The sequence below is a fragment of the Oratosquilla oratoria genome, chromosome 20 (genome assembly GCF_046742065.1).
Source record: "Oratosquilla oratoria isolate Oo_2021 chromosome 20, ASM4674206v1, whole genome shotgun sequence".
In the NCBI taxonomy this organism is placed as follows: domain Eukaryota; kingdom Metazoa; phylum Arthropoda; class Malacostraca; order Stomatopoda; family Squillidae; genus Oratosquilla; species Oratosquilla oratoria.
Window position 1 is genome coordinate 44,838,243 of NC_134796.1, and position 12,500 is coordinate 44,850,742.

Below are 12,500 nucleotides of genomic sequence, written 5' to 3' on the forward strand. Positions count from 1 at the left end.
GTGTGTGTGTGTGTGTGTGTGTGTGTGTGTGTGTGTAAAAAAAGAAAAGTCAAAAACGTGATTGCGTGATACTGGAATAGAGCCGATCAAGGGGTCCCACTGATCCTCTCGCGACGGCCCAAGCCTTAAGTGTTCCAATTAGAGGGCGTCAATTAGCGCGACGAGGAGGAGACTGTCGGCGACATTGGTAACAGGCTTCTTCGATCCATCTGACCTGAATTAACAACGGGTTCACAGAGGAACAGGTTGCCGTTCCACGTGTGAAAGTGACTAATCGAAAGGCGTATGATAAGTGTATGAAAATTATTGTCTCAAACAGGTACACGAGTGTACACTGGACACTCACACACATCAATGTACACAGATGAAAAAAAAACATTGAGAACCTTATCCAGCCCAGATTAGAGTATGCAGCAATGGAACGAAAGATATAGATTAGGTCGAGAGAACATAAACCAAATTGATCCCAATCTGAAATATATATATATATATATATATATATATATATATATATATATATATATATATATATATATATATATATATATATATATATATGCAAAAAAGAAACTAACGAAGCAGTGCGCTTTCGTATATTACATCTTCTGAAGATGTAATATACGAAAGCGCTCTGCTTCGTTAGTTTCTTTTTCCAAGTGGTCTACTTTGCATAAGTGAACACACGTACCCGTGTTCTTATTAGCATATATATATATATATATATAATATGTATATATATGTATATATATATATATATATATATATATATATATATATATATAAGGGAAGACTTGATATACTAGGTCTGCCATCATTAAAAGAAAGAGGAGGGAGAGCTGATATAATTGCTGTGCTCATGCTCAGATCAATAAAAGAAGATGATGAAACTGACAGGGAAGATCTTTTGTTTTAGGGAAAGCTTATCAGAAGGTCATTGGAAATATTGAAAAAGACGACAAGCCTCAAGGATGCCAAGAAACAAGGCCTTCTTCCAGCGTCGATATGTCAAGAACATAAGAATAGAGGAGACTGCAAGAGACCATAATGCCCACACTAAAAAGTCCTATTTCCCTTACCACCTAATATCTTCATCCATAAATTTATCTAATTTTCTCTTAAACTAATAGTTTCAGCGCTCGATACATGGTTAAGTCTATTCCATTCTTTAACCATTCTGTTGATGATCCAGTTCTTGTCTATTTCCTTCAACTTTTGAAACATCATGAAAGAGGGAATAGTCTAATATTAAACCATAAAAGTATTCAAGGCTAAATTTGATTCATGGAGCCAGGGGGACGGGACCCTCACGAGCGTAGCTCCTGTGTACATTAATAGAGTCGCGTGGTTGTTTTTCACACTTCAAAGTTCGTACTATCGTTCCACCTAATAAATGCTTCTCAGGCTGTACAGGTTCTTATGTATCACCCCGTGACTGCTGTCACTGAGCAGTGCAACATTAGGCGGTCCACTGGGGAGATTCTTAACAATTAGCTAGGGCATAGCGGGGATTCCTGATACCTCCATCGATGTAGGTTGGCTGCTGTTCTGCCATGACCTTATATTAGCCTCTTTGCCTGTGTCCATTGTCTTCTAGTTAGGTTGTGAAACACGGGCAGTGGTTCATTGGGGTCTGCTATTAGCTTTCCATGTTGAGGGAGATTTTGTCTCTATTCTTCTCTCCAGGGTTTCTTGATGATGAAGTTGTCATTTCTTGCCCGATAAGGGTCTTCTTCTATAGGACAATTAAATAGATACTCGCAATCTCTCTCTCTCTCTCTCTCTCTCTCTCTCTCTCTCTCTCTCTCTCTCTCTCTCACACACACACACACACACACACACACACACACACACACACACACACACACACACACACACACACACACACACACACAGGTACACACACACACACACACACACACACACACACACACACACACACACACACACACACACACACACACACACACACACACACACACACATCATTACCAATGAATACAAGTGCTGAAGGAGAGAATGTTTAGCTTATGAAAACTGTAAAGAAAATACATCCTCAGTGTGATTTGTTATCGCTAAGTACTTTGGAAAGTATCTACTCACTAGAGGGCGATATATTTTCCAAGGTGACGGCCTATTAGTTTTCTATCTTGGCTCAGGCAAGGCAATTTCACTCATTTGAAGAGACTTAACATCCTGAAAGATCGAGTCGCTACCATGAAACTTTCATCGCCCCAGCGATGGCCTTTCAGCATTTTATTTCGGGCAACAGGGAATTGCCGAAACAAGAGAGAGAGAGAGAGAGAGAGAGAGAGAGAGAGAGAGAGAGATACACACAAAAGCACGGACAGATAGACAGACAGAGATAGAGTCAGACAGACAGACAGAGATAGTTAGACAGACAGACAAACAGATAGACAGACCAAGTGAGATAGAGACAAATTGAGACAGACAGACTCCGTGACGCTCACGTCACGTCAACGCCTCCCCAGGTTTCATTGCCCTTAATGCAGAGATCTAGATCCGATCTACGGCGTTCTCCGTCCGTCAAGCGAGCGAACGGGCCCAAGTCGCTCAGCAAGCGTTCCTCGGCACACGCATGCACAATGACTCCACGTCAACGCGCAGCCGCGGCAGATGAGGAAGAGCAATGGCATGAGCCGAGAATAGAAGGTCGTAAGGCAGAGTGAATGTCGCTTGGTGCCCTTCTTCTCTTATTCAGGGTCACAGACAGGAACAGCAGAGGGAGCGGGCGCCAACCTCCTTTTGCAACATCCAGGCCCCAACCCCTCCTCCTTCCATTACTTCCCGGGGGTTCCGGCGATTCCTTCCATTCCAGTCTCATTCCTCTCCATTTGTGTATGTATGTATGTATGTATGTATTTATGTATATATAGATACACACACGCACACATATGTATATATATATATATATATATATGTGTGTGTGTATGTGTGTGTGTGTGTGTGTGTGTGTGTGTGTCTGTGCGTGCGTGTATATATATATATATATATATATATATATATATATATATATATATATATATATATATATATATATATATATATATATATATATCAGCCATTCAGAGTCCGTAGTTGAACAAAGGCCTCTCTCAACCTGTCCCATAAGTCGCACCTGCCATGTTACTCTTGCAATCTTTTCCCTCTCGACCCTCCACCTTCTATTTGGTGTCCCTCTTCCACACTCCCCATCCCGCGACGTCCTGTTCTATCTACTGTCAACATTTCTAGATACTTTGCCTGACCTATTTCATTTGAACTCCTTCGTCGAGATACACAAGACTTTTCACTCTAGTTTTCTCTCTTACCCATACTGCCCTTCTCCTGATTGTTTTGGAGGCAAGGTCATCATATAAAGGCAGCAGGGCAGGACACGTATTAATGAATTCCTATTGGGCAAATACTCGTACAGGCTTAAGAAGGAAATAGGGAAGCACCTGTTTACCAACAGAGTGGTTAATGAGTAGAATAGACTTAGTAACCATGTAGTGAGCACTGAAACAATTGTTTTAAGAGAAGATTAGATAACTTTATGGATAAGGATGACAAGTGGTAAGAGACATGGGACTACCGTATGTAGGCAATCTCCTCAATTCTTATGTTCTTTTGTTCTTATCTTAAGGAATGGAATAGACTTGGTAAACATGAAGTGAGTGCTGAAACAAGTGATTGTCTTTAGAGAAGATTAGATAACTTTGTAGATAGGGATGAAAGGTGATAAGGGACATGAAGATGCCCACTGTAGGCCTTGTGGTCTCTTGCAGTCTATTCCATTCTTATGTTCTTCTGTTCTTATGTTCCTGTGGAGCACCGTTTTGACCTTAAGCAAGGGTTGGTCGTGGTCTCCGTTAATCTCAAGAAGGCCTTTGACTCAGCGCATCGTGGGGTTCTCTGGAACCTCCTGAAGATCCGTAGAATACCTTCGAGGAACATTGGCCTAAGGCAGTCGTCACCAAAATGTATCCCGCGGTCGTCATGGCGCCCTCAGAACTCTGTCATGGCGTCCGCGAGTGCTCAATGTATATTTATCTGGAAAAAATCCCGTATACATTATTTTTTCTTATTTATTTTCTAATTTATTTATTGCACTCACCAATGTTTTTATGACGAGGGAAGTAGCTGTAGCTTCCAAAAGTTTGGGGACCACTGACATGAGGTCTGGCCTGTACTCTGGAATAGAGTGCTATGAACTGTGGAAGAGGCGTGTCCGTCTTCTTTTCTTTTGATTCACTTTTCAACCATTCTACGCACTGGGTATTAGACAGAATTTCCAATCAGTGTCAGCCCAGATCATCCATTAGCTATGCACTCGTATGTGGGACACTTTCGATTTTGGTTACCTCCACAGGAGACAACCCTAGCTGGAGGAGACGAAGATGGAGATGCTCACAGAACTCATGGTTAGACTAAGTCGACCGAGAGATGTTCGGAATGGGAAAGGAGATGCTGAAGGGGGTAGGGGGGCTTACTCGGAGTAATCACGGGAAGGGTCTCGACGCGAGGAGGGGGGAAGAAGCGAAGTAATCCCTCCCCCCTGTTCTCCAGTTTTTGTTCCCCACTGTTGACGATGGTGATGATATCCGCATCAACACTATATCGGGGTCTACAAATAGCATTTTTGTTGAGTTATCCACCAACCTTTCTCTTCAAAGCCTGTCTTATTAATGGAATTTCCATAGATTTGTTACTCTTTCAACAAGGCTTCCTCCCCAGAGAAATTAAATCTCTTCCTCATTTCCATGTCTTTTAGAATGCAAATATTTCAATAAGAGATTCCCCCTTGTATAAGCCTCTCTCAAGACCCGTTCACATGAGCATCATGTAATGTCTGCAGGCACAAGCAAGAATATTATTCTCATTAAGGGAATCACTCACTGCTTTTATCTGTAGAAGAGAAACACAGCAAAGAGTTTGTGCATTGCAGAGACAAAGGTAGGAAGTGGATCCGGCACCGAGAACAATATTCTCGCTCATGTCAGCAGACACTGTCAGAGGATGGTTTCGTGAAGGCGGACCTTAATACAAACGTTTAAGAACATACAAATGGAGGAGATTACAAGAAACCCTAAAGCCTACACTAGACAGCTCCATTCCATTACCACCTGTCATCCCCATCCATAAAGTTATCTAATCTTCTTTTAAAACAACCAATTGTTTCAGTGCCCATTACATGGATACTAAGTCTATTCCATTCGTCAATTACTCTGTTGGTAAACCAGTTCTTGCCTAATTCCATCTTAAACCTAAAATTGTCCAACTTAAACCAACTTGTCCTTCCCTGCTGCCTTAATATGATGACCTTACTTGCATCTTATTAAAACCCTTGACCCATTTGAATACCTCTTTAAGATCACCCTACACTCTTCGTCTTTCCAGAGAGTGTAAGTTAAGGTGCCTGTCTTCGTAAGCTTTAACTCTTGCTGCTCTCCCTGTTGTCTTTTGTTGATGTTTTCTTTTCTAGACGTTGTCTATTATAGACGTTGTCTTTTATAGACGTTGTCTTTAATAAACGTTGTTTTTATAGACGTCTTCTACAGACGTTGTCTTTTGTAGACGACGTCTATTATAGACGTCTTTTATAGACGTTGTCCTTAATAGACGTTGTTTTTAAAGACGTTGTCTTCTATAGACGTTGTCATAAATGTTATCTTTAATTGACGTTGTCTTTTATAGATGTTGTTTCTTATAGACGTTGTCTATAGATGTGGCCAATTTATTGACGTCTTTTATAGATGTCTTTTATAGACGTTGTCTTTAATGGACGTCGTCTTTTATAGACGTTGTCTTTTATGGAAGTCTTTTACAGACGCTGTCTTTATTAGGTGTTGTCTTTTATAGACGTTGTCTTTTATGGACGCCATATTTTACAGACGTCTTTTATAGGCGTTGTCTATAGATGTGACAATTTTACTGACATTGTCTTTTATAGGCGTTGTCTATATAGATGTGACAATTTTACTGATATTGTCTTTTATAGGCGTCTTTAATGGACGTTGTCTTTTATAGACATTGTCTTTTATAGACATTGTCTTTTATAGACGTTGTCTTTTATAGACGTTTTTTTATAGACGTCTTTTATAGACGTCTTTCAGAGATGTTGTCTTTAATGGAGGTTGTCTTTTATAGGCATTATATTTTATAGGCGTTGTCTTTTATAGACGTCTTTAATAGACGCTGTCTTTTATAGACGTTGGCATTTTAGACATTGTCTTTTATTGACGTTATAATTTATATATGTTGCATTTAACAAAAGTTGTCTTAAATAGACGTTATCATTTATATATGTTGTCTCTTGTAGGCTTTGTCTTTTATAGACGTCTTTATAAGACGATGTATTTTATAGACGTTGCCATTTATAAACGTTGTCATTTAGTGACGTTAATATTTATATATGTTGAATTTAATAGACGTCTTAAATTGACGTTATCATTTATATATGTTGTCTTTAATAGACTTTCTTTTATAGACGTTATCTTTAATAGACGTTGTCTTTTATAGACGTTGTCTTTTATAGACGTCTTTTATAGACGTTGTCATATGTTGTTTTTAACAGACGTCTTTTACAGACGTTATCTTTTATTGACGTTATATTTCACTGACGTTGTCTTTTATTGACGTTGTCTTTTATTGACGTCATTTATTGACGACATTTATTGACATTGTCTTTTATTGACGTCTTTTATAAACGTCTTTTATAGACGTCTTTAATAGACGTTGTTTTTATAGACGTAGTCTTTATAGACGTCTTTTATTAAAGTTGTCATTTATATATGTTGTCTTTCATAGACGTTGTCTTTTATAGACTTTGCCTTTTATTGAAGTTGTCATTTATATATGCTGTCTTTAATAGACGTTGTCTTTAATAGACGTTGTCTTTAATAGACGTTGTCTTTAATAGACGTTGTCTTTAATAGACGTTGTCTTTAATAGACGTTGTCTTTAATAGACGTTGTCTTTAATAGACGTTGTCTTTAATAGACGTTGTCTTTAATAGACGTTGTCTTTTATAGACGCTGTCCTTTATGGACATCATATATTTATATTGTTTTTCATAGATGTTGTCTTTTCTAGATGTTGTCTTCCACAGACGTTGTCATTTATATATACACTATATTTAATGGACGTTGTCTTTTATAAACGTTACCTTAACTCGTACAATCCCTCTTCGCTCTCACCCTGTAGACCTACTCCATGGACTGCTACTTCCGCCAGTCGTGGGTGGATCGACGCCTGGCCTTCTCCGACACCGACGAAGCCTTCACGCTGTCCGTGTCCTTCCTGGAACGTCTCTGGAAGCCAGACACCTTTATCTATAACGGGAAGAAGAGTTATGTTCATCTAATCACGACTCCCAATAAGTTTATCAGGCTCTATCAGAACGGGAAGATTCTCTACTCGTCGAGGTAAGGACCGAGAAGCGAACACTTACCGACTTAAGAGGTGTCGAGAGTGATGAAGGATGGGGAACTGATTTTATTTTTAGTTTTTTTTTCTATCATGTATGGATTTATTTAGCTAATATGAGAGGTAAACGAGTGGGATGAGTGGGAGTAGATTGGATGAGGATGCGTGCCTTTGAATTGGGTACCTCCATTATAAGAGGAAAAAGCCCTTGGCATATAGGTAATAATAATAATAATAATAATAATAATAATAATAATAATAATAATAATGATTGTTGTAATTATCATTATTATTATCATCGTCATTATTGTTTTTATTATTATTGTTACTGTTGTTATTGTTGATGTTATTATTGCTATTGTTGTTATTGTTTATATTATTATTATTGTTATTATTATTATTATTATTATCATTGTTATTATCGTTATTGTTATTATCGTTGTTATCATTATCATCATCATTATTTGTATCATTATTGATATCATTATCATCGTAATCATCGTCATTATTGTTGTTTTATTATTGTTATTATTATCATTATTTTTATTATCATCATTTTTATTATCATCATCTTTATTATCATCATTTTTATTATCATCATTTTTATTATCATCATTTTTATTATCATCATTTTTGTTATCATCATTTTTGTTATCATCATTTTTGTTATCATCATTTTTGTTATCATCATTTTTGTTATCATCATTTTTGTTATCATTTTTGTTATCATTTTTGTTATCATCATTTTTATTATCATCGTCATCATCGTCATTATTGTCATTATTATTTGGGTAAAAATAAGGTGATGATATGTACAAGGGGAGAGGATGGCAGCAAATTGAAAGTGAGTGTTAAGGGAGAGACTGGAGGAAATGTATAGCTTTAGATATATAATTGGGGCGCATGTGGCGGGAAAGGGAGGAGTGGAGGTGGAGGTAGATGTAGACAGAGAGAAGCAAGTAAATGCCCTGAGGTAGTGAAAAATGTAATGAGTAATAGGCATTTGTGAGTGGATGCTGAGAGGAGATTGTACGAAGGGGTGACTGGGCCGACAGCACTATATGTGGCAGAAACATGGTACATAAATGAGGAAAAGAGGAAGAGTTTAAGTGTGTTTGAGATGAAATGTCTGAGAAGTATGGTAGGGGTTACTAGGTTGAATAGAGTGAGAAACGAAGAGGTGAGAAGGAGAGCGGGGGTAGAAAAGAATTTGGGAGATAAAGTTGATGAAAGTATTGGGATGGTTTGGCCACATGGAAAGAATGAGCAAAGAAAGATTAGTAAAAAAATACAAAATGCAGGGGTGGACGGAGTGAACATAAGGGGGCGACCAAGGATGAGATGGATGGGGTAAAAAGGGCGATGAGAAAAAAGGGGGAAATGGTTGTGTATGTATGATGCTGTGATGCACGAAAGGGAGTAGATGGGTGATAGTGGGGTTAGGGAATGGTTGTGTGACTGATATTTTGATGCAGCCCAAAGGGATTTAAGGGATTTCTCCCCGTCTTCCCCCCCCCTTTTTTTCATGAGGGGACGAAGAAGGGGGGGGGGCTCCGATGATGTTATTATCATTACTATTATTATTATTATTATTAATATTATTTTCATTATTATTATTGATATTATCATTATTATTACCACTATTAATATCATAATATATACGTGTATATATATATATATATATATATATATATATATATATACACACACATTTACACTGAATGGTTCCCAGCGATCAATTAATATCTTTTCTCAACCAGAAATCACTTTTAATTCCAATGCGCATTGGTTTAAGTCACTGTAACTTTGTTACGGGTTAGCTGGGTTCGAATCCTCGGCTCGTCCACGTTTCAATTTCCAACGAATTCCTCCATCGAGCGATTCTTCAGTCTCGACTGCGATGGCATGGAATTAAAAGTGATTTGTGGTCGAAAAAAAAATATATATATATATATATATATATATACATATATATATATATATATATATATATATCCTTAGTTGGCTAAAGCAGCAAATGACTTTCTAAATTGTTCTACGAATTGATCAAAGGATGTTGTTTCCTCAAATAAGTCAGACTGAATGACGTCACCAGCTAATGTGTCATGCTTGTCTATTTTGGATGTTAAGATGGATATCTTTGCTTTGTCATCTGTGACATTCCTACGTAGTATTTCTGAGTGAACCTCAGTGAGGAAATTGTGTACAGGAATGTTCCTGCCGTTGAAGAATGATAACGTCTCGTCTTTGATGCTTTGATGACTGTGATAAGATTTTGTGTTGTCATGGTGTTTTGAGTAGGAGGTGAATTTTCTGAAGAGTTGGTAGTAGAAGGAGGGGACATGGTTGGTGGAAACGTAGCTTGGCTTCGTGTATAGGGTCGGTATGTCGAGTCAGAGAGGGCTTTGGACACGTTCATGTATGGACTAAAAATGTGTGGAGACCTTTTTGGTCTTAGTTGGCACTAAGAGCAGAAAAAATATCTACTTATCCAAGATGATGTCGGAGTAATAGTCGATGACGGTACTGTAGTGGGGCGGGAAGATGAAAAGATGCACTGCTGGAAACAGGGGGAGTAATTAGTAGATAGCTTTTGGTGAGTTAGAAAATAGGTAACCACTATGTGTAGGTATACAAGACAATAAGAGAAAAGAAGGTGGAGATCTTGCGCAGCTAGATGCGGGGAGTTGGGGAGCGTTGGCTCGTAGATACCGCAACTATTGTTGGCGCTTAGATGATCGTTAGCTGTTGGTGCAGTGACGTGCGGAGCGTGATGCGATGTTGGAGAAGGGAGGGGATGGTCCAACTCGTGCGATGGTGGAGAAGAGTAGTCCAACTCGTGCGATGGTGGAGAAGGGTGATTTAACGTCTCTGTGTTGACGTGGTGGAGGCGGCGGGCGTCGTGAATTCTGGAGAATGCCTCCTCGGAGGGGATTTCCTCGTCGTAGATACTGGAGTAATGTTTCGGAGGGGGCTTCCTCGTCGTAGATGCTGTAGAAGTAAAAGTAGAGCTTCGCTTCGTAGTTGGATGGTGGACGGTGCAGCTAAGAGCGTCGGTGCTTTGGCTTGTAAGTGGAATGCTGGAAGGTGCTTTGAAGGAATTAGTGCTGAACTGCTGCTTCGATGTCCACCGCTGTAGAATGTAGAGTGTAGGTTTCGTCTCCACCGCTATCCACCAGAATGTAGAGAGTATGTTTAACTCTACATTGGTGAATTAAAGTCGGGTAGTCTTCTTTATTTTACTGTGCCAGCTTTCTCCTCTACAAATACAAGGCAAGCTCCGTCCAAATATCGGAGGGTTGCCAGAAACATTCTATGGATATATAAAAGGTTTCGTCGCTTCGACTTGAGCAACAGCGAGAGGCGCCGGGTTAGGATTATGTCCGCGCAGGTGTCTCGTCGACACCCTGTCTGACCTTCTTTGTTCAAGTAGAGGGCTTCAGGTACCTTGACGCGAGATGTGGTGAGGCCATTGTTCACTAAGGGCGCCGATAGGAAACGTTGGTGAGCTGGGTCACTCGGACAACTGACTTTTCTCTTGGGAAATCCGCGATGACGTCGGAATACCCTTTCGTAGCATGTGTGCGTGTGCGCGCGTGTGCACGCTAGGCATCGAAAGGAGATGATAACAGGGAGATAATAACACCTTTATGACAGATAAGAACTCATTGATATATACTTAGTTTTTTATTTATAAACAAAGAGGAGCAACATAATTAGGTACATTCATATGCAAAGCGCAGGGCTACTCTTTATCGTACTGTGTGTGTGTGTGTGTGTGTGTGTGTGTGTGTGTGTGTGTGTGATTCACCATGGTCTTAGATCACGTGTTGGACTCGTGTTCGACAGCTATTTCCCTCCCGGAAGAGAGCTCAGAGCTTATATATGGCCGATCTATGGGTAAAGCTGTGACCTTACACGCACACACACACCCAACTCCCTGCCAACGAGAGTGGAAGTGACGACCCGCAGCGCAGCGATACTGGAATTATTTCAGCCCTGGGCGGGATTCAAACCCGGACCGCCGTAGTGGCGGCCTCGGACGTGTGTGGTGTGTGCGCGCGCACGCGTGTGTGTATGTGTACAAAATTCGCCACGTGACGCCACCCGTCTACACACATGGGCATAAAAAAAACCTTGGACTGACACAGCCCGAGCTGCGGCCAGGACCTTTCTCCAGATCAAAGGTGCGTGGCGCGCGACATGACGTCATGTCGTCGCTTCGCATCTTTGGAAGCGGAAGAGGTCGACCACGCGGGATGCTGAGAGAGAGAGAGAGAGAGAGAGAGAGAGAGAGAGAGAGAGAGAGAGAGACAGAGAAAGAGACAGAGAGAGAGATAGAGAGATAGGCCGTGATATCCCACGTGTTTGATCTGTCTGCTAGTAGTGCTTGATGTGTGTTCCTAAATGCACAGTGGATCCACTGTTATACATTCGCCAGATACCCAAGACTTCACTGTATGCTTCTTTGCTTGTTTGTCTGTTCGTTTATTGATTGACTGAGTGATTGATTGATTGTCTGTTTGACTGCTCGCTTGTCTGTTCGTTTATTAATTGATTGGTTGATTGATTGTATTTCTGTCTGTTTATTGACTGATTAGATTGATTGATTCATTCATTCATTCATTGACTGATTGACTGATTGATTAGTTGATTGGTTGTCTATTTGCTTGCTCGTTTGTCTGATAGTTTATTGATTGATTGTTTGCTTGCTTGTCTGTTCGTTATTGATTGATTGATTGACTCATTTATTGGTCTATTGATTTACTGATTTATTGGTTTATGGATTTGTTGATGATTGATTGATTGATTCATCGATTGATTGACTGACTGATTAATTGATTAATTCATTGATTGATTGACTGATTGATTAATTCATTAATTGATTGACTGATTGATTGATTGGTTGTCTATTTACTTGATCGTTTGTTTGTTCGTTTATTGTTTGATTGATTGATTGATTGATTGTCTGCTTGATTGTTCGTTTATTAATTCTCATTGATTGAATGATTGATTGACTTTTATTAAGTAGACGCGCAGCTGTTTTACGTACATGGGGGTGATTCTACGCCACT

The 12,500-nt window shown here is 39.6% G+C and overlaps 1 protein-coding gene across 2 annotated transcripts in view; it reads left to right on the forward strand.

Annotated features, from left to right (window-relative positions):
* Positions 1-12,500, forward strand: part of LOC143036526 (gamma-aminobutyric acid receptor alpha-like) — a 297,723-nt gene that overhangs the window by 233,745 nt on the left and 51,478 nt on the right. For both annotated transcript variants that reach the window (XM_076203989.1, XM_076203990.1), the window contains exon 7: positions 7,204-7,424. In XM_076203989.1, coding sequence (XP_076060104.1) covers positions 7,204-7,424 — 221 coding nt within the window. The remainder of the gene's footprint in view (positions 1-7,203; positions 7,425-12,500) is intronic.